The following is a 23457-nucleotide window of genomic DNA, read 5'->3' as shown; positions in this document are numbered from 1 at the left end:
ACATTCCCACCAACAGTGTATGATGGTTCGCTTTTCTCCACATCTTCACCAGCATTTGTTATTGCCTGTTGTTTGCATAAAGGCCATTTGTAACTGGAGTCAGATGATATTTCATTGTAGTTTTGATTTGTATTTCTCCGATAATCCATGATGTTGAGTACCTTTTCATATATCTGTTTGCCATTTGTGTGTCTTCTTTTGAGACATGTGTGTTCAGATCTTTTGCCCATTTTAAAATCTGATTATTATATATTTTTTCCTATAGAGTTGTTTGAGCTGCTTAGGTATTCTGGTTATTAATTCCTTGTCACATGGATAGTTTGCAAATATTTTCTCCCATTTTGTGGTATCAGGGTAATACTGTCCACCACTGGGACAGACCTAAAGTACTCCTGTGGCTACCACCACTGGGACAGACGTGGAGTACCCCTATAGCCACCACCACTGGGTCAGACCTGAACCCAGCACTGTACTGAGTCTTGCCCAAGGCCTGCTGTAGCCATTACCTGGCTACCACCTATGTTCACTACAGCTCTACAATCAGCAGGTAGCAAAACCAGCCAAGCTTGTGTCCTTCCCTTCAGTGCAGTGAGCTCCCCAAATCCTCAGGCAAGTCTAGAGATGCTGTCTGGGAGCCAGAGATGGGAATCAAAAACCTTAGAAATTTACCTGGTATTCTATTCTACTGTGGCTGAGCTGGCACTCAAACCATGAGACACAGTCCTTCCCACTCTTCCTTCCCCTTTCCATAGGTAGGAGAGCCTCATCCCATGGCCATCACTACCATAGGCCCAAGAGGAATACTGCCAGGCTACTGCCAGTGTTCACTTAATGCCCTAGGGCTCTTCAGTCAGCTTGTGGTGAATGCTTTCAGGTCTGGAACCCACCCTTCAGAGCAGTGGGCTCCCCTGTGGCCCAGGGCAGGTCCAGAAATGCTGTTCAAGGCCTTCTTGAATTAGTGATCCCAAAAGCCTGCCTGGTGCTCTACCCATTGTGGCTGAACTCACACCTAAGGTGTAAGACAAAGTCCCCTTTACTTTTCCCTCTACCTTTCTCAAGTAGAAGGCCTTCTGCACCTTTCTCACCATAGCCACCACAGCTGTCAATGTGCTGGGTCTCACATGAAACCACATGTCAGAGTCTTAGGTTTTCTTTTAAGTGGACACCTCCTATCTGCTCTTGGAACACATCACTTGTATCTTCATCCACCATTTGTGTTTGTGTTATTGGTTGCCTCTCAAATTGGAATCTGATCTGTCTCATTGACAAACCCTGTCATTCACAATAGGCTTTCATTAGTTTACTAAGTGGTGTATGACTCCTAATCCTAAACTGTACTGTATGACCATCCTGCCTACTATTTTCAAATTAATATGGTCATTGTTCTTAGTATTGACTCCTTGGTCAACAAAAAGTCCTTGGGGATTTTGTTGACTATGGCGATCATCGGAGTCTCTCCAGCTGCTGGTATACAAAAGAGATACTAGGTCCATGTTGGAGTCTACCTCATCCTTTTACATTGCTACGTATTATTCCATTGTATGAATGTACTTTATTTAATGATTAATGATATTTAATGTTTTTCAATACTATTACAAAATATGAATATATTACTACTTATACCTTTGCCTGCTTTTCTGATTTTTTCCTTAGAATAACTATCTAAAACTTTGTGCTCAGCTCTTGACATATATTTCCCCCTAAAAAGATGTCTCCTTCTCCCTACAACCAATGCAGGAAATAATTCAGTCTGTGTCAAATAAAAAGTATCTGATTTAGTTTGCATTTTCAAGGAATACCAGTGTTAGGCCTATTTTAATATAGATAATTCGTAATTTTTTTTGTATATGAATTGCCTGCATCTGTCTCCAAATTAGTTTCATTTTATTATTGATTTGTAAGAGCATTTTATATATTAAAGATAGCAAATCTTTGTCATATATATTGTGAATAGTTTTACCGAGTTTTCTGGTTATCTTTTAATATCTATTCATGATATATTTTGCAGTGAAGAAATTTTAAGTTTTTGTGTAGTAAAAGGTGTTGGTCTTCTCTTTTAGGGTTTCTTCTTTTTCTATCAGACTTAGAAATACTTCAGTGACCTCAAAACCATAAAGATACATTTTTAATCTTTACTTCCATTGATTATATTTATAGCTTTTATATTTTTAATGTTTGGAATATTTTGGCATATGGGAAAGGTAGGGCTCAAACTTTATTTTTTTGAAATGGTTAACCAATTTTCCTAATATCATTTATTAAATAATCCATCTTGTTGCCTCGGTTTAAAGTACCATTGTCATATATTAAATTTCCATATATATGTGTGTATGTATGTCCATTTTCTACTCATTGTTTTGTTTCATTGACTTATTTGACTATTTCTGTGACTATTTCATCACTACATTATTTTATCATCCTTAGCTTTAGTATAATATATTTCTATATATGGTAGGGAAGATATCCTGTTATACAGAGTAATTGGCCACAGCATTCATCCTAAGTTTCTTTGGTACGAACAGCAAGCTCAATGCAGTATGACACTTCAATCACAGTGTTCTTCCAATTTACCTTCTTCCAACTTTTGTTAGTGGGATTTTATCTGAACTGGGTGGTTTTCTGGAATTCTAATGGAAGAAATGTGTATATATATATGTTATTTCTGAGAGATCTCTTCCTTTTCCTGTGTTGTGTGATAAGCTGTGTCTTAGTCAGTTTGGGCTGCTGTAACAAAATACTATAGACTGGATGGTTTGATCTACAGACATTTATTTTTCACAGTTCTGGAGGATGAGAAATCCAAAATCAAGGTGCTGGCAGATTTGGTTCTAGGTGAGGACCCTCTTCCTGGATTGTGCAGATGGCTGCTACATTGCTGTGTTGCTCACATGACCTCCTCTTTGTGCTCAGGGAGAGAGAGCTCTGGTTTTTCTCTCTCTTTTTATAAGAATATTAATCTCAGGAGGAATTATGAGGGCTTCACCCTCAATACCTCATCTAAACCCAACTACCTCCCAAAGATCTTACCTTCTAATATCATCACATTGGCGGTTAGGGCGTCAGCATATGAATTTGGCTGGGGCGGGTGTGCACAGACATTCAGTCTATAACAAGCTGTTTACTACTGTTTGGGTTTCCTTGAATCCATTCCCATCTTTTGATCTATAGGGGGTATATTTCTATATTCCTTTCCTTTCCATTGTTGCTTCAGATTTTAAAAAACCAAAAATCTAGTAATTTCTTTGCATATTTTTCTATGAACTTGGAAGGTTAAAAAATATGGGCTCAGTTTGCCATTTTGGAAACAAAAACTGTGGCTTTTTTGGATTTTGTACTAGTATTATGAGTTTCAAAAAACAATCTAAAATGAATTTAAAAAGGAATTTTTAAATTATTCTAGTGGTGTTTAAGTCTATGTACTTTCTATGCATATTGATTGCCTTTATTCATCCTGAGACAAATAGATATCAAGTATTATTTCATTCAGTGTAGTATATGTGTTTCCTCTTAATAATTACAAAATATTAACACATAAAAGTGGCAGTTAAGAAATTATGATATGCTACAAACATATGAAAAAAAGCTCAACATCACTGATCATCAGAGAAATGCAAATTAAAACCACAAGGAGATACCATCTCATGCCTGTCAGAATGGTGATTATTAAAAAATCAGGAAACAATAGATGCTGTCAAGGCTGTGAAGAAATAGGAATGCTTTTACACTGTTGATGGGAATGTAAATTAGTTCAACCATTGTGGAAGACAGTACATGGATTCCTCAAATATCTAGAACTAGAAATACCATTTGACCCAGCAATCCCATTACTGGGTATAAACCCAGAGGATTATAAATCATTCTGCTATAAAGACACATGCACATCTATGTTTACTGCAGCACTATTTACAATAGCAAAGACATGGAACCAGCCCAGATGCCCATCAATGTTAGACTGGATAAAGAAAGTATGGTACATATACACCATGAAATACTGTGCAGCCACAAAAAGGAATGAGATCATGTCCTTTGCAGGGACATGGATGAAGCTGGAAGCCATCATCCTCAGCAAACTAACACAGGAACAGAAAACCAAACACTGCGTGTTCTCACTCATAAGCGGGAGTTGAACGTTGAGAACACATGGACACAGAGAGGGGAACAACACACACCAGGGCCTGTTGGGGGTTGGGGGATGAGGGGAGGGAACTTAGAGGACGCATCAGTAGATGCAGCAAACCACCATGGCACACGTATACCTGTGTAACAAACCTGCACATTCTGCACATATATCCCGGTTTTTTTAGAAGAAATAAAAAAAGAAATGATACACTAGATGATTCTTGATAACATTTTGCATGCCTATAAAATTCTTGGGCCATTGTCAAAGCAGAGCAATAAAACTGTTGCAAATGATTTATGATTATGTTTCACTCTAGGCATGCCTTCTCCTGAGATTCAACTTGGATTTAAGCTCAGAGAGGATCTGCAAGAGCAAATGAATAAAAATAAGATGATGCCTGTTCTTAGCGAGGATACAATATTACAGGTGTGTAGCGTGTTGATTGAATACATACTCATTAAAAATTGGAAATGCTATCACTCAGAGTGGCAAATTACTAATGATAATTCTTTTTGTCTATTATTTTGCTTCTTTCCTCTTTTCTTATTAATTTTTACCTCTTTCTTAACTAGTCATTCTATTTCTTTGTTGCAACTTTGATGAAAACAATTGTTTTAGAAGGGAGAATTTAAAATACAGTTGATCCTTGAACGATTTGGGAGTTAGGGATGCTGACCCTCTGTGCAGTGAAAAATCCACATGCAACTTTTGACTCTCCCAAAACTTAACTACTTATAGCCTACTGTTGACTGGAAGCCTTATTGATAGTCAATACATATTCTTTTATATGTATTATATACTGTATTGTTACAACACAGTAAGATAGAGAAAAGAAAATGTTAGGAAGATCATAAAGAAGAGAAAACATATTTACTATTCATTAAGTGCAAGTAGGTCATCATAAAGATCTTCATCCTATTGTCTTTACATTGAGTAGACTGGGGAAGAAAAAGAGAGAAACAGGAGGGGTTGGTTTTGCTTTCCCAGGGGCGGCAGGGGTTGAAAAAATTCATGTATAAGTGAACCAACACAGTTCAAGCCTGTATTATTCAAAAGTGAACTGTGTTTTCTTTTGTCCACTCTTACACCTCTTACGTTTTTCACCCTTTGGTAGAGATGCAGATATGAGAGGAACAGAGGTTAAAATAGGATGTAATAATTATGATTTTCATCTCCATTTTATATTAGGGATTCTTCTTAAACTTGTGAAGAAGATATAGCCTGTATGGTATAATTTGAGATATAGGCCACTGAAAAGCCACTTCTGTTGTCTTATGTGTGTGAGTGTATGTATGTGTATGTGCATGCACACACACACAAAGAATTTTTACTTTTTTTGTCTTTTAAAATATGATTTTGACATTTATGTCATTTCAAACTGCATGTAGATTTCTGAGAATCAGTTTTTTTGGTGTACAGATTATTATCACCTGGATACTGAGCATAGTACCCCACAGTTTTTTTTTTTTTCTGAACCTTTTCCTTCACCCATCATTCTCCCTCAGGTAAGCTCCAGTATCTGTTTTTTCCCTCCTTCTGTCCACGTGTTCTCATGATTTAGCTCCTACTTGTAGGTGAGAACCTGCGTTATTTGGTTTTCTGTTTCAGCATTAGTTTGCTAAAGATAATGGCCTCTGGTTCCATCCATGTTTCTGCAAAGGACATGATCTCATTCTTTTTTATGGCTGCATAGTATTCCACCACGTGCCACCATGCCTGGGTAATTTTTGTATTTTTAGTGGAGACAGGGTTTTGCCATGTTGGCCAGGATGGTCTCAAACTCCTGACTGCAAGTGATCTGCTCACTTTGACCTCCCAAAGTGCTGGGATTACAAGCATAAGCCACTGCACCTGGCCTTTATTCTTTAACTTTTAATAGCCATTTTGACTGGTGTGAGCTGGCATCTCATTGATTTGCATTTCCTGAATGATTAGTGACATTGAGCATTTTTTTGTATGCTTGTTGGCCACGTGTATGTCTTCTTGTGTAACGTGTCTGTTCATGTCTTTTTTTTTTTTTTTTTTTTTTTTTTTTTTTTTTATAAGGTATCCATTTTATTCTGTTGATGGACCTTTTTTTTCTAACTTTTTGTTTCAAACTGCTTCTCTACGTATTTTATTTTATTTTATTTATTTTTATTTTATTTTATTTTTTTCTTTTCAGTGCCTTTTTTTAATCTTTTTATTATTATTATTATTATTATTATTATACTTTAGGTTTTATGGCACATGTGCGCAATGTGCAGGTAAGTTACATATGTATACATGTGCCATGCTAGTGCGCTGCACCCACCAACTCGTCATCTAGCATTAGGTATATCTCTCAATGCTATCCCTCCCCCCTCCCCCTACCCCACAACAGTCCCCGAAGTGTGATGTTCCCCTTCCTGTGTCCATGTGTTCTCATTGTTCAATTCCCACCTATGAGTGAGAATATGCGGTGTTTGGTTTTTTGTTCTTGCGATAGTTTACTGAGAATAATGATTTCCAATTTCATCCATGTCCCTACAAAGGACATGAACTCATCCTTTTTTATGGCTGCATAGTATTCCATGGTGTATATGTGCCACATTTTCTTAATCCAGTCTATCATTGTTGGACATTTGGGTTGGTTCCAAGTCTTTGCTATTGTGAATAATGCGGCAATAAACATACGTGTGCATGTGTCTTTATAGCAGCATGATTTATAGTCCTTTGGGTATATACCCAGTAATGGGATGGCTGGGTCGAATGGAATTTCTAGTTCTAGATCCCTGAGGAATCGCCACACTGACTTCCACAAGGGTTGAACTAGTTTACAATCCCACCAACAGTGTAAAAGTGTTCCTATTTCTCCACATCCTCTCCAGCACCTGTTGTTTCCTGACTTTTTAATGATTGCCATTCTAACTGGTGTGAGATGGTATCTCATTGTGGTTTTGATTTGCATTTCTCTGATGGCCAGTGATGGTGAGCATTTTTTCATGTGTTTTTTGGCTGCATAAATGTCTTCTTTTGAGAAGTGTCTGTTCATGTCCTTTGCCCACTTTTTGATGGGGTTGTTTGTTTTTTTCTTGTAAATTTGTTTGAGTTCATTGTAGATTCTGGATATTAGCCCTTTGTCAGATGAGTAGGTTGCGAAAATTTTCTCCTATTTTGTAGGTTGCCTGTTCACTCTGATGGTAGTTTCTTTTGCTGTGCAGAAGCTCTTGAGTTTAATTAGATCCCATTTGTCAATTTTGGCTTTTGTTGCCATTGCTTTTGGTGTTTTAGACATGAAGTCCTTGCCCATGCCTATGTCCTGAATGGTAATGCCTAGGTTTTCTTCTAGGGTTTTTATGGTTTCAGGTCTAACATTTAAGTCTTTAATCCATCTTGAATTGATTTTTGTATAAGGTGTAAGGAAGGGATCCAGTTTCAGCTTTCTACATATGGCTAGCCAGTTTTCCCAGCACCATTTATTAAATAGGGAATCCTTTCCCCATTTCTTGTTTTTGTCAGGTTTGTCAAAGATCAGATACTTGTAGATATGTGGCGTTATTTCTGACGGCTCTGTTCTGTTCCATTGATCTATATCTCTGTTTTGGTACCAGTACCATGCTGTTTTGGTTACTGTAGCCTTGTAGTATAGTTTGAAGTCAGGTAGTGTGATGCCTCCAGCTTTGTTCTTTTGGCTTAGGATTGACTTGGCGATGCGGGCTCTTTTTTGGTTCCATATGAACTTTAAAGTAGTTTTTTCCAGTTCTGTGAAGAAAGTCATTGGTAGCTTGATGGGGATGGCATTGAATCTGTAAATTACCTTGGGAAGGATGGCCATTTTCATGATATTGATTCTTCCTACCCATGAGCATGGAATGTTCTTCCATTTGTTTGTATCCTCTTTTATTTCCTTGAGCAGTGGTTTGTAGTTCTCCTTGAAGAGGTCTTTCACATCCCTTGTAAGTTGGATTCCTAGGTATTTTATTCTCTTTGAAGCAATTGTGAATGGGAGTTCACTCATGATTTGGCTCTCTGTCTGTCTGTTATTGATGTATAAGAATGCTTGTGATTTTTGCACATTGATTTTGTATCCTGAGACTTTGCTGAAGTTGCTTATCAGCTTAAGGAGATTTTGGGCTGAGACAATGGGGTTTTCTAGATATACTATCATGTCATCTGCAAATAGAGACAATTTGACTTCCTCTTTTCCTAATTGAATACCCTTGATTTCCTTCTCCTGCCTAATTGCCCTGGCCAGAACTTCCAACACTATGTTGAATAGAAGTGGTGAGAGAGGGCATCCCTGTCTTGTGCCAGTTTTCAAAGGGAATGCTTGCAGTTTTTGCCCATTCAGTATGATATTGGCTGTGGGTTTGTCATAAATAGCTCTTATTATTTTGAGATACGTCCCATCAATTCCTAATTGATTGAGAGTTTTTAGCATAAAGGGTTGTTGAATTTTGTCAAAGGCCTTTTCTGCATCTATGGAGATAATCATGTGGTTTTTGTCTTTGGTTCTGTTTATATGCTGGATTACATTTATTGATTTGCGTATATTGAACCAGCCTTGCATCCCAGGGATGAAGCCCACTTGATCATGGTGGATAAGCTTTTTGATGTGCTGCTGGATTCTGTTTGCCAGTATTTTATTGAGGATTTTTGCATCAATGTTCATCAAGGATATTGGTCTAAAATTCTCTTTTTTTGTTGTGTCTCTGCCAGGCTTTGGTATCAGGATGATGCTGGCCTCATAAAATGAGTTAGGGAGGATTCCCTCTTTTTCTATTGATTGGAATAGTTTCAGAAGGAATGGTACCAGCTCATCCTTGTACCTCTGGTAGAATTCGGCTGTGAACCCATCTGGTCCTGGACTTTTTTTGGTTGGTAAGCTGTTGATTATTGCCACAATTTCAGCTCCTGTTATTGGTCTATTCAGAGATTCAACTTCTTCCTGGTTTAGTCTTGGGAGGGTGTATGTGTTGAGGAATTTATCCATTTCTTCTAGATTTTCTAGTTTATTTGCATAGAGGTGTTTGTAATATTCTCTGATGGTAGTTTGTATTTCTGTGGGATCGGTGGTGATATCCCCTTTATCATTTTTTATTGCATCTATTTGATTCTTCTCTCTTTTTTTCTTTATTAATCTTGCTAGCGGTCTATCAATTTTGTTGATCCTTTCAAAAAACCAGCTCCTGGATTCATTTATTTTTTGAAGGGTTTTTTGTGTCTCTATTTCCTTCAGTTCTGCTCTGATTTTAGTTATTTCTTGCCTTCTGCTAGCTTTTGAATGTGTTTGCTCTTGCTTTTCTAGTTCTTTTAATTGTGATGTTAGGGTGTCAATTTTGGATCTTTCCTGCTTTCTCTTGTGGGCATTTAGTGCTATAAATTTCCCTCTACACACTGCTTTGAATGCATCCCAGAGATTCTGGTATGTTGTGTCTTGGTTCTCGTTGGTTTCAAAGAACATCTTTATTTCTGCCTTCATTTCGTTATGTACCCAGTAGTCATTCAGGAGCAGGTTGTTCAGTTTCCATGTAGTTGAGCGGTTTTGAGTGAGATTCTTCATCCTGAGTTCTAGCTTGATTGCACTGTGATCTGAGAGACAGTTTGTTACAATTTCTGTTCTTTTACATTTATTGAGGAGAGCTTTACTTCCAAGTATGTGGTCAATTTTGGAATAGGTGTGGTGTGGTGCCGAAAAAAATGTATATTCTGTTGATTTGGGGTGGAGAGTTCTGTAGATGTCTATTAGGTCCGCTTGGTGCAGAGCTGAGTTCAATTCCTGGGTATCCTTGTTGACTTTCTGTCTCGTTGATCTGTCTAATGTTGACAGTGGGGTGTTAAAGTCTCCCATTATTAATGTGTGGGAGTCTAAGTCTCTTTGTAGGTCACTCAGGACTTGCTTTATGAATCTGGGTGCTCCTGTATTGGGTGCATATATATTTAGGATAGTTAGCTCTTCTTGTTGAATTAATCCCTTTACCATTATGTAATGGCCTTCTTTGTCTCTTTTGATCTTTGTTGGTTTAAAGTCTGTTTTATCAGAGACTAGGATTGCAACCCCTGCCTTTTTTTGTTTTCCATTTGCTTGGTAGATCTTCCTCCATCCTTTTATTTTGAGCCTATGTGTGTCTCTGCACGTGAGATGGGTTTCCTGAATACAGCACACTGATGGGTCTTGAGTCTTTATCCAATTTGCCAGTCTGTGTCTTTTAATTGGAGCATTTAGTCCATTTACATTTAAAGTTAATATTGTTATGTGTGAATCTGATCCTGTCATTATGATGTTAGCTGGATATTTTGCTCGTTAGTTGATGCAGTCTCTTCCTAGTCTCGATGGTCTTTACATTTCGGTATGATTTTGCAGTGGCTGGTACCGGTTGTGCCTTTCCATGTTTAGCGCTTCCTTCAGGAGCTCTTTTAGGGCAGGCCTGGTGGTGACAAAATCTCTCAGCATTTGCTTGTCTGTAAAGTATTTTATTTCTCCTTCACTTATGAAGCTTAGTTTGGCAGGATATGAAATTCTGGGTTGAAAATTCTTTTCTTTAAGAATGTTGAATATTGGCCCCCACTCTCTTCTGGCTTGTAGGGTTTCTGCCGAGTGATCCGCTGTTAGTCTGATGGGCTTCCCTTTGATGGTAACCCGACCTTTCTCTCTGGCTGCCCTTAACATTTTTTCCTTCATTTCAACTTTGGTGAATCTGACAATTATGTGTCTTGGAGTTGCTCTTCTCGAGGAGTATCTTTGTGGCGTTCTCTGTATTTCCTGAATCTGAATGTTGGCCTGCCTTGCTAGATTGGGGACGTTCTCCTGGGTAATATCCTGCAGAGTGTTTTCCAAGTTGTTTCCATTCTCCCCGTCACTTTCAGGTACACCAATCAGACGTAGATTTGGTCTTTTCACATAGTCCCACATTTCTTGGAGGCTTTGCTCGTTTCTTTTTATTCTTTTTTCTCTAAACTTCCCTTCTCGCTTCATTTCATTCATTTCATCTTCCAGGGCTGATACCCTTTCTTCCATTTGATCGCATCGGCTCCTGAGGCTTCTGCATTCTTCACGTAGTTCTCGAGCCTTGGTTTTCAGCTCCATCAGCTCCTTTAAGCACTTCTCTGTATTGGTTATTCTAGTTATACATTCTTCTAAATTTTTTTCAAAGTTTTCAACTTCTTTGCCTTTGGATTGAATATCCTCCCGTAGCTCGGAGTAATTTGATCGTCTGAAGCCTTCTTCTCTCAGCTCGTCAAAGTCATTCTCCGTCCAGCTTTGTTCCGTTGCTGGTGAGGAACTGCGTTCCTTTGGAGGAGGAGAGGTACTCTGGTTTTTAGAGTTTCCAGTTTTTCTGCTCTGTTTTTTCCCCATCTTTGTGGTTTTATCTACTTTTGGTCTTTGATGATGGTGATGTACAGATGGGTTTTTGGTGTGGATGTCCTTTCTGTTAGTTTTCCTTCTAACAGACAGAACCCTCAGCTGCAGGTCTGTTGGAGTACCTGGCCGGCCGTGTGAGGTGTCAGTCTGCCCCTGCTGGGGGGTGCCTCCCAGTTAGGCTGCTCGGGGGTCAGGGGTCAGGGACCCACTTGAGGAGGCAGTCTGGCCGTTCTCAGATCTCCAGCTGCGTGCTGGGAGAACCACTGCTCTCCTCACAGCTGTCAGACAGGGACATTTAAGTCTGCAGAGGTTACTGCTGTCTTTTTGTTTGTCTGTGCCCTGCCCCCAGAGGTGGAGCCTACAGAGGCAGGCAGGCCTCCTTGAGCTGTGGTGGGCTCCACCCAGTTCAAGCTTCCAGGCTGCTTTGTTGACCTAAGCGAGCCTGGGCAATGGCGGGCGCCCCTCCCCCAGCCTCGCTGCCGACTTGCTGTTTGATCTCAGACTGCTGTGCTAGCAATCAGTGAGACTCCGTGGGTGTAGGACCCTCTGAGCCAGGTGCGGGCTATACTCTCCTGGGGCACCGTTTCCTAAGCCCGTCGGAAAAGCACAGTATTCGGGTGGGAGTGGCCCGATTTTCCAGGTGCCGTCTGTCACCCCTGGAAAGGGAACTCCCTGACCCCTTGCTTCTCCCGAGTGAGGCAATGCCTCGCCCCTGCTTCGGCTGGCACACGGTGCGCTCACCCACTGACCTGCGCCCACTGTCTGGCACTCTCTAGTGAGATGAACACGGTACCTCAGATGGAAATGCAGAAATCACCCGTCTTCTGCGTCGCTCGCGATGGGAGCTGTAGACCGGAGCTGTTCCTATTCGGCCATCTTGGCTCCTCCCCCTATTCATGTCTTTTGCCCACTTTTTTTTTTTTTTTTTTTGAGACGGAGTTTTGCTCTTGTTGTCTAGTCTGGCGTGCAATGGCATGATCTCAGCTCACCGTAGTGTCTGCCTCCCAGGTTCAAGCGATTCTCCTGCCTCAGCCTCCTGAGTAGCTGGAATTACAGGCGTGCACCACCATGCTTGGCTAATTTTTTTGTATTTTTAGTAGAGACAGGGTTTCTCCGTGTTGGTTAGGCTGGTCTCGAACTTTCGACTTCAGGTGATCCACCCACCTCAGCCTCCAAAGTGCTGGGATTACAGGTGTGAGCTACCGTGCCCGGCCATTGCCTACTTTTTAATGGAGTTGTTTTTTGCTTGTACATTTGTGTAAGTTCCTTGTAGATTCTGTATATTAGACCTTCGTCAGATGTATAATTTGCAAACGTTTTCTCCCATTCCATAGGTTGCCTGTTAAATGTTTTCTACCATTCTGTAGGTTGCCTGTTTACTCTGTTGATAGTTTCTTTTGCTGTGCAGAAGCTGTTTGGTTTAATTAGGTCCCATTTGTCAGTTTTTGTTTTTCTTGTGATTGCTTTTGGAATTTTCATCATCAAATCTTTGCCAGTTCCCATGTCCAAAATGGTATTTCCTAGGCTATCTTTCAGGGTTTGTATAGTTTTATGTTTTATATTTAGATCTTTAATCCATCTTGAGTTGATTTTTATATATGGCATAAGAAAGGGGTCCAGTTTCAACCTTCTGTATATAGCTAGCCAGTTATCCCAGCACCATTTATTGAATAAGGAGTCCTTTCCCCATTGCTCGTTTTTGTCAGCTTTGCCAAAGATCAGATGGTCATAGGTGCGTAGCTGTATTTCTGGGCATTCTCTTCTGTTCCATTGGTTTATGTGTCTATTTTTGTACCAGTACCATGCTGATTTGGTTACTGTAGCTTTGTACAGTTTGAAGACAGGCAATGTGATTCCTCCAGCCTTTTCTTTTGCTTAGGATTGCCTTGGCTCTTCAGGCTCTTTTCTGGTTCCATATGAATTTTAGAATAGTTTTTTCTGGTTCTGTGAAGGATGTCATAGCATTGTATCTGTAAATTGCTTTGGTTGATATGCCCATTTTAACGATGTTGAGTCTTCCTATTCATGAGTATGGAATGTTCTTCTATTTGTGTCACCTATGATTTCTTTGAGCAGTGTTTTATAATTCTCATTGTAGAGATCTTTCACCTCCCTAGTTAGCTGGATTCCTAGTTTTTTTGTTTGTTTGCTTGTTTGTTTGTTTTTGGTGTTGTTGTTTTGGCAATTGTGAATGGGACTGTGTTACTTTTGGCTGTCAGTTTGGCTGCTCTTGGTATATAGGAATGCTACTGATTTTTGTACATCAATTTTGTGTTCTGAAACTTTGCTGAAGTTGCTTATCAGCTCAAGGAGCTTTTGGGCAGAGACTATGGGGTTTTCTAGATATAGAAGCATGTCATCTGCAAACGGGTAGTTTGACTTCCTCTCTTTTTATTTGGATGCCTTTTATTTCTTTCTCTTACCTGACTGCTCTGGCCAGGACTTCCAATATTATGTTGAATAGGAGTGGTGAGAGAGGGCATCCTTATTTTGTTCTGGTTTTCAAGGGGAATGCTTCCAAGTTTTGCCCATTCAGTATGATGTTTGGTGGTGGCTGTGGCTTTGTCATAGGTGGCTCTTATTATTTTGGAGTTTGTTCCTTCAATGCCTAGGTTATTGAGGGTTTTTAACACGAAGGGATTTGAATTTGATTGAAAGCCTTTTCTGCATCTGTTGGGATCATGTGGTTTTTGTCTTTTATTTCTGTTTATGTGATGAATCACATTTATTGATTTGAATATGTTGAAGCATTCCAGAGATGAGGCCTGCTTGCTCCTGGTGAATTAGCTTTTTGTTGTGCTAATTCACATTTGGTTTGTTAGTATTTTGTTGAGCATATATGTTCATCAAGGATATTGGCCTGAAGTTTTCTTTTTTTGTTGTGGCTCTGACAGGTTTTAGTATCAGGATTATGCTAGCCTCCTAGAATGAGTTGGGGATGAGTCTCTCCTCCTCAAGTTTTTGTAATAACTTCAGTAGGAATGGCACCAGCTCTTCTTTGTACATCTGTTATAATTCAGCTGTGAATCTCTCTGGTCCTGGGCTTTTTTTAGTTGGTAGGCTGTTTATTACTGATTTAATTTCAGAGCTCATTATTGGTCTGTTTAAGTATTCAGTTTCTTCCTGATTCAGTTTTGGGAGGATGTATATATCCAGGAATTTATCCATTTCTTCTGGAATTTTAGATTTATGTGCGTAGAGGTGTTGATAGTTGTCTCTGATGGCTGTTTGCATTTTTGTGGGGTCAGTGGTAACATCTCCTTTGCCATTTCTAACTGTGTTTATTCTCTGTTTTCTTCTTTATTAGTCTACCTAGAATTCTATCTGTCCTATTAATTTTTTCCAAAAAACCAACTTCTGGATTTGTTGATCTTTTGTACAGTTTTCATGTCTCTGTCTCCTTCAGTTCAGCTCTGATTTTTGTATATTTCTTGTCTTCTACCAGCTTTGAGGTTGCTTTACTCTTGCTTCTCCAGTTCTTCTAGTTGTGATGTTTAGTTGTTAATTTGAGAAATAAGATCCTTTTGAGACAAGCAAGTGCTTAGGGAATTCATTACCATCAGAACTTCCTTACAAGAGCTCCTAAAAGAAGCTCTAAATATGGAAAGGAAAGATTGTTACCAGCCACTACAAAAACACACTTAAGTACACAGACCAGTGACAGTATAAAGCAACCACACAAACAAATCTGCATAATAACCAGCTAACAACATGATGACAGGATCAAATCCACACATATCAATACTAACCTTGAATATAAATAAACTAAATGTCCCCATTAAAAGGCACAGAGTGGCAAGCTGGATAAAGAGGTAAGACCCAGAGGTATGCTGTCTTCAAGAGACCCATCTCACATACAGTGATACCCATAGGCTCAAAATAAAAGGTTGGAGAAAAATCCACCAAGCAAATAGAAAACAGAAAAAAGCAGGTGATGCAATCCTAATTTCAGACAAAACAGCCTTTAAGCAACAAAGATCAAAAAAGACAAAGAGGGGCATTCCTTTCCCTAGTCCATAGCAAGAAAAAGAAGGACATTACATAATGGTAAAGGGTTCCATTCAACAAGAAGACCTAACTGTCCTAAATCTTTATGCACCCAACTCAGGTGCACCCATATTCATAAAGCAAGTTCTTAGAGACCTAAGAAGAGACTTGGACTCCCACACAATAATACTGGGAGGCTTCAACACCACACCAACAGTATTAGACAGATCATTGAGGCAGAAAATTAACAAAGAGATTCAGGACCTGAACTCAACACTTGACCAAATGGACCTAGTAGACATCTACAGAACTCTCCACCTGAAGACAGCAGAATATACATTCTTTTCATTGCCACATGGCACATACTCTAAAATTGACCCTGCAATTGGACATGAAACAGTTTTCATCAAACTCAAAAAAACTGAAATCATACCAACCACACTCTTGGACCACAGCTCAATAAAAATAGAAGTCAAGGCCAAGAAAATTGCTCAAAACCATGCAATTACACAGAAATTAAACAACTTTCTCCTGAATGACTTTTGGGTAAATAATGAAATTAAGGCAGAAATCAAGACGTTCTTTGAAGTTAATGAGAGCAAAGACACAACATACCAGAATCTCTGGGGCACAGCTAAGGAGTGTTAAGAAAGAGATATATAGCACTGAACACCCACATCAAAAAGTTAGAAAGATCTCAATTTTTTTTTTTTTAAAGTAAATGTCATGGGGAAAAGTAAGGGATGATTCTGTTAGCAACTTGGCATAAGTAAGTTAGCCAACCAGAGATAAAGAATGGAAGGAAAGATACATACATTTTAGTAGCAGAAGCTGACAGCATTTCCCAGAAGTTAATGTGAAGGTCTGCTTAATATCATACTTAGGAAAGTGTATCAAATAAATGATCTCTGATAAAAAGCAAAACATTTAACACCAAATATCTTTCCTTGAAATTGAGAGATCTATATTTGGCTTCTAATAACTCATTTAAAAATTAATTTTGTAACTTCTGAGTTCAGAAAAAATAGTATTTATTTCCTCTGGCTTCAGTAATTGTGAAATAGGAGGTAATAATTATTTTTCTTTCAATTTATTTCAGAAACATTTGCTATGTGATTGTTGTACCAGGAACTGTATTGTACCTCAGAACATGGTTTAAAAAGTAAGATTTTCAGACCCATTTGGGTAGCTTTTTAAATATATGGATTCTCAGACCCATACTTGGGTGGAACCTGGGAATGTTCAGTTTTCAAAAGCCTTCCAATTAATTTCTAATATTCAGTCAGCTTGAAACAATTGCCTTAGAGGACTTGAAGAGTTAACAAATGTATTCTTCAAAACTTTATCATCAGATAGTAAACTAGCCATCTGCTGAGTATGGGCTTGTTATAAAATTAGATTAAGAAAGATAAGTGAAGTATTGGATATTTGGTTCTTTTTAAAAAACTTTCATTGGAAAAAATAGATACCTCCTTTAACTTTCTTTTATATCCTACTTTTGTCTACAGTAAAAGGCAATGTAATCCCAGTATGTGAACATCTGTAGCAAATTTTAATTAATACTGTTTTCTAAATTGATAAATGTTGCTTCTTTCATTGTTTTATCCTATGAAAATAAATCTTTTGAAATTTAACTATATGAAAGAAACTGATTTTATCAGATAAAGAAATTGAGATACCTGAAAAGGCACTTTCTCAGAGTTTTTTTTTTAAATTTGTTGTTTTGCAACTGGAATTAGATTTCTAAGTAAATTCTAAATAATTATGAAACAGGTTTCTAAATAAATTCTTCCCAGATTCACAGATACCAATATGGATATTTCAACTTTAAAGAATACTATTTTAGAAATGATGAGCTATTTTAAATAAGAAAAAACAATGAAGAAATAGAAGATCTTTGATTTGATGTATGTCATATTAATTTTTTAAAATGTAGGCATCAATCTTTAAAAATATTTCATACTCCTCATTTTTGTTGGGTCTTATAAAATACCTTTTCTAGTTCTTTACATGTGTGCTATATGGCAAGCAGTTTTAAAATTTTACATGAATAGATTTTGGTTTGTTTGGAGAGTTTAGTGATATGCCTGGAGAGATAATGGAGACATGGGTATGTCAAAATTAGGGGGGCATGATGGTTCATTTTATGTGTCAACTTGGCTGGGTCACAGAATGTTCAGATAGTTGGTCAAACATTATTCTGGATATTTCTATGAGTGTTTTTGAATGAAATTAACATTTAAGTCAGTGGACCTGAGTAAAGCAGACTGCCCTCCATCATGTGGGTAGGCCTCATCTAATCAGTTGAAGACCTGAATAGAATAAAAAGACGTGCCTCTCCCCGCCAGAGAGAATTCTATAGCAGACTGTCTTTAGATTTTATCAGCACCATTAGCTCTCCCAGATGATTTCCTGCTGGTCTTTAAACTTCATCTGTACTATTGCCTGTTCTGGTTCTCTGCCTCTTGACCTTTAGACTGGAACTATACCATTGGCTGGCTGTGTCTCGAGCCTGACAGGTCACACTGCATATTTGCACTTGCCGGTTTCCATAATTGTGGGAGCCAATTCCTTAAAAGAAATCTCTTTCTACATATGTACACATCCCATTGGTTCTGTTTCTCTGGAAGATCCTGACTAATACAGTGTGCATCACTGGTCTCATGGTCAGTTTTTGGTCATCTAGAATATACTTGTTGACAGGGAGTAATGATTAATTGAATTGTACAGTTAGTACTAGTAGGCCGCTTCTTCTACCTCAGGACTATTTACCTGAGAGTTGTGAATACAACTTGACTCTCACTTTCCTTTTCCCTTTTGCAGCCTCCATCTTCTACCTTTATCCAGATTCAGAGAGAGAATCAGTTAAAATAAGCATTAAAGAGAACCTTGAAGGGGAAATAAATAACCACAGGCTTGTTTGATGTGTGTGTAATAGAAGAAGGATCAGGGCTGGCAAGGCCAGAGCTCATGGAGAGATTATGCACTGCATCGTCTTTTAAAGCCCCAGTGGGCAGGTAACATTCTCTCTTACTAGCTGCATCACTGACTAATAAGTTGCTGGGCTACTCAAATACAATGTGATTTTTCTAAAGTTAGGTACCCCTGACTCTACTGAGCTGATCACTACTGCCAATGGTATACTTTTCCTGGCTCTTTAATTCATCCTAACTTGCTTCCTAAAATTGCTGTCTCTGTTCAGAAGTTGCAATGACTTAGGAATATCTCTGGGAAGAAGTAGGATGAAAATGGGGCTTTAGCACCTAACTTAGCTGGAGTAAAGACAATTCTCATTCAGTGGTTAAATCACTGTGTATTTAAGTTGTGTTCAGATCCTACTGAGTGGATGTCAACATTTAAGAATACTGAAGCAATACACAGATGGTACCATATGTCCAGAGGGAACCCTCTAAAAGGCAATTGTATGGATATTTGGAAATATTTTTAAATATCTATGTACATGACCAAGTTTGGGTACCTCACTCTGAAAGAAAGATATCTTAAGCAAATGTTGTTAGCAATTCATCCAGGTACTTCAAACACTTATTGAATACCAGTAACTACCATTCTGGTCTACCAAATGTGAAGGTAGTTTGTGTGAGACATTCAGTGTGTCATGGAGAGCCAGGATTGATTGGGCTGATCTGGCAAGCCAGACTTCTTCCACTCCACTCCCAGTTATCCATGAATCAGTGAAAGAGAATGTTCTCAGCAGGAGATTGCTTTTTCGGTTGAGGATATAGAAATAGATTTGCTTCTTTTCTAGATCCTCTAAATTAACACAATTAACCTCTCTTACCTCTCACATGCTAGCTCCAAAACAAAAAAAACAACAAGAAAACTCTACAGTTTAATGGCCTTGTCAAAATGCAGTGGGGTAAAGACAGGGGAAGGTTCAGTCACATGTATTAAAAAGATAGATGCCAATTTGTGTTTCTTATGAAAAAATTGATTGACATGTATGTATTCTTGCATATTGTTCATTAACAAATTAACAGCTCCAGCCCCCACTTGTATTCAATGGCATTAGCTCTTGGTTGGTAGTTCTGTCTATAGAGGAGGAAAAAAATCAGCTGTCAGGAGCAGCCTTCCTTCCTACTTGCTTTCTTACCTTTTGCATTTACCTTTTGTACTTTTGGAGGCCAACATGGGCAGAGAGCTTGAGCCCAGGAGTTCTGTGTAGAGCCTTATGTAGGTAGAATCAAGTGAATAATTAGTCCTCAACAGGAAAAGTCACTGGTCCTTTAGTAAGATAAATGAATATTACAAATATTTGAAAAATTACTTTGCAGAGACACAGAAATATCTTTTAAATGTGTAAGTATACCCTGTTTAATTAATTCTTGGGAGTTTCTGGGTTTGTCTCTCGACATTTCTTATCTCTGGCCTCTGAGCTCTGTAAAGCCTGCTTGGGAAGTATATACGTGTGAAACTAATGTAACTTTGGGATGTTTAGGGATGCATTATCAGTACATAATACTGAGCATTAATTGGAGAAGGTTGAGGTTATCACATTGCTTTATTTGTGTTTTTTGATGTGATTTGCATATTGTTAATTAATGAATTAACATCTCCAGCCCCCACCTGTATTCAGTGGCATTAGCTCTGTATTGTATTAGTGTAATCATGAAAATGCTTGCAAGTTCTGCCTAATGGCTTTACTTTCAGAGAGCTTTATAATTGATCATAGAAACAAACATAAAGGGCCCCTAAAGAGAAGTCTTTTTCTAAAGCTCTTAGATGCTGACAACATATTAAAGGTAAAGATTCCTTTTAAAGTGACAAAAGCCAGTAGGTTGTGAACTCTTAAAATGGAAGCATATTATCAGTGCATTTTATCTTTTTTGAAAGGGACACAACAACTTCAGATTTTCTGATATGAATTAAGAATTAGGCAGAATCAGTTTTGAGTTGGGGTCTCTGTCACCCAGGCTGGGGTGCAGTGGTGTAATCACAGCTCACTGCAGCCTCGACCTCCCTGGGTTCAGGTGATCCTCCCACCTCAGCCTCCTAGGTAGTTGGAACTATAGGCATGGGCAACCATGTCTGGCTAATTTTTTTTTTTTTTTTTTTTGTAGAAACTGGGTTTTACCATGTTTCCTAGGCTGGTCTCCAACTCCTGGGCTCAAGCTATCTGCCCATGTTGACCTCCCAAAGTGCTAGGATTACAGGTGTGACCCACTGTGCCCTGCCCAGTTTAGTGTTTAACACTGTAACACAGAGGTTATGTAATTTCTGGTCCTTAGGGGAAATATTAAAACTCAGAACTGGACAAGAATGGCTGTTCAGAATCATCACATATTAATGAAGAGGAAAAAACTAGGAATAAAAAAAAGAACACTTCTCTTTCTCTTCACTTAAGTTCTACTTTTTTGTGTGTGTGGAAAGGAGTTATGATAAAGACAGAAGAGCCAAAACTATAAAACTCTTAGAAGAAAACACTGGAGAAGAGTATCATGACATTGGATTTGGCAATGATTTCTTAGTTATCACACCAAAAGCACAGGCAACAAAAGAAAAAATAGATAAGTTATATTACATGAAAATTAAAAACTTTTGAGCATCAAAGGATACCATCAACGGAGTATAAAAGCATCTTATGGAATGGGAGAAAATATTTGCAAATCATGTATGGTTTACAGAATATATAAAGAGTTCTTACAACTCCACAGCAGAAAAAAAAAAAACAACTGAATTAAAAAATGAGTAAAGGGCTCAAATAGACATTTCACCAAAGAAGATATAAAAATGGCCAATGAACAGATGCTCAATATTACTAATCATTAGGGAAATGCAAATCAAAATCACAATGAAATACCACTTTACACTCATTATGATGACTATTATTTTAAAAAAATACCCAAAATAACAAGTGTTGGCAAGAATGTAGAGAAATTGGAACCCTTGTACATAGCAGATGGAAATGTAAAATGATGCAACTGCTGTGGAAAATGGTGTGGCTATTCCTTAAAAAAGTTAGACATAGAATCACCTTAATGATTTAGCAATTTCACTTCTGATTGTATATGCCGAAGAAGTGAAAGCAGGGACTTGAATAGTTATATTTGTACACACATGTTCATGGCAGCATTATTCTCAGTAGCCAAAAAAGGTGGAAGCACTGCAAGTGTCCATCAATAGATGAATAAACCAAATGTGTACATACATACAGTAGAATATTATTCAGTCTTAAAATGGAAGAAAATGCAGATACATGCCACAACATAGATAAACCTTGAATACTAAGTGAAATAAACTAGTCACAGAATGATTAAAATTTTATATCTCTTATATGATGTTTCTAGAGTAGTAAATCAATAAAGACAGAAAGCAGGATGGTGGCTGCCATGGGTTGTGGAGAGGGGAGTGGGGAGTTAGTGTTTAATGAGCATGGAGTTTCACTTTGGGAAAATGAAAAAGTTCTGGAAGTGCATGGTGGTCTTGGTTGTACAACAGTGTGAGTATACTTAATGCCAGAGAACTATACACTTAAAAATGTACAGGTAGTAAATAGATAGTAAATTTTATGTGTATTTTACCACAATAAAAAGAAGCTAAGAAAGAATAACACAAAAATTACTTTAAATGTTAATTTTTTTAGCTTGTTGCATTGAATTAACACTTATCAATTGGAAAAAACTTTTTTTTTTTCCTAGCAGTCTCAAGATGAAGCAGAACGAAATCAAGCTCTGTTACAGTAAGTATACTAATTTTTGGCTTCATTATGTTGTAGGTATTTTTGTCATTTTGCACATCTAAGATGAATATTCATTTTTAAGAGTTTTAGAATTGTTGTATATTTTTGAATAATTGCCCATTTTATAGCAAAAATATACGTTATTTTACATACATTCTAGATAAGTTTTATTTCATAAGAAGCATTGAATCAGATTAACTTGTTTGTCTATTATTTTAAAAGCGAATTTAAAGCATAGCTTGAAGGTGCAAATTTATGAAGGGGCTGCAAATAAATAAAAGCATGGCATGAAGGAAGAATTTGTAAAACTTATTGAAATTAGACTTTATAAACTTATTACACCTTAAGAAACTCGGCCGGGCGTGGTGGCTAACGCCTGTAATCCTAGCACTCTGGGAAGCTGAGGCAGGCAGATTACCTGAGGTCAGAAGTTCCAGACCAGCCTGGCCAATATGGTGAAACCCCATCTCTAATAAAAAATACAAAATTAGCCAGGAGTGTTGGTGGGCGTCTGTAATCCCAGCTATTCGGGAGGCTGAGGCAGGAGAATTGCTTGAGCCTGGGAAGCGGAGGTTGCAGTGAGCTGAGATCATGCCACTGCACTCCAGCCTGGGCAACAGAGTAAGACTCTGTCTTGAAAGCAAGGAAGAAAGCAAGAAAGCAAGAAGGCAGGAAGGCAGGAAGGCAGGAAGGAAGGAAGGAAGGAAAGAAACTGTCCTTTCAGTTCTTTTAAAACAGTGATTCTCAAAGTATGGTCTGTGAACACTTTGGGAGTCCATGAGATTCTTTTAGAGGGTCTGTGAGGTCAAAACTATTTTCATAATAATACTAACACATTAGTTGTCTATTTCATGGTATTTACATTTGCACAATAGTGCTAAAGTAATGGTGGGTAAAATGCTGGAGTCTTAATAGGAACCAAGGCAGTGGCACCAAAGAATACTAGTAGTCATTGTGTTTTTTCACTGATGTGTGCTCTCAGTTACAAAAATAAAAAGAAGCCAGTTTCACTTAACACAATTTCTGTTTGATGAGGCCGGAAAATTATTAATTTTAGTAAGTCTCCACCTTTGAGTATATATATTTTTAATATTCTGTGTGATGAAATAGAAAGTATGCTTAAAGCATTTCTGTGCATACTGCTGTGTGATATTTATCTTTTTTTTGAACCAGAGTCTCACTCTGTCACCCAGGCTGGAGCGCAGTGGTGCAATCTCGGGTCACTGCAACCTCTGTCTGCCAGAATCAAGCAATTCTTGTGCCTCAGCCTCCCAAGTAGCTGGGACTACAGGTGTGTGCCACCTTGTCTGGCTAATTTTTGTATTTTTA

At 38.2% G+C, this 23457-nt stretch overlaps 1 protein-coding gene across 3 annotated transcripts in view; it reads left to right on the top strand.

Annotated features, from left to right (window-relative positions):
* ANKRD31 (ankyrin repeat domain 31) overlaps nucleotides 1-23457 on the top strand; it is a 188896-nt gene that overhangs the window by 10228 nt on the left and 155211 nt on the right. For 2 of the 3 annotated variants that reach the window (XM_024247336.2, XM_054555638.1), the window contains exons 3-4: nucleotides 4437-4546; nucleotides 22091-22128. In XM_024247336.2, coding sequence (XP_024103104.2) covers nucleotides 4437-4546; nucleotides 22091-22128 — 148 coding nt within the window. Of the gene's footprint in view, nucleotides 1-4436; nucleotides 4547-22087; nucleotides 22129-23457 lie in introns of all 3 variants that reach the window. The other variant, XM_054555637.1, reaches the window with a different exon arrangement.

This window comes from Pongo abelii, chromosome 4, assembly GCF_028885655.2.
Source record: "Pongo abelii isolate AG06213 chromosome 4, NHGRI_mPonAbe1-v2.0_pri, whole genome shotgun sequence".
NCBI lineage: Eukaryota > Metazoa > Chordata > Mammalia > Primates > Hominidae > Pongo > Pongo abelii.
The sequence above is the reverse complement of the archived record's forward strand: the minus strand, read 5'-3'. Positions and strand labels throughout refer to the sequence as shown.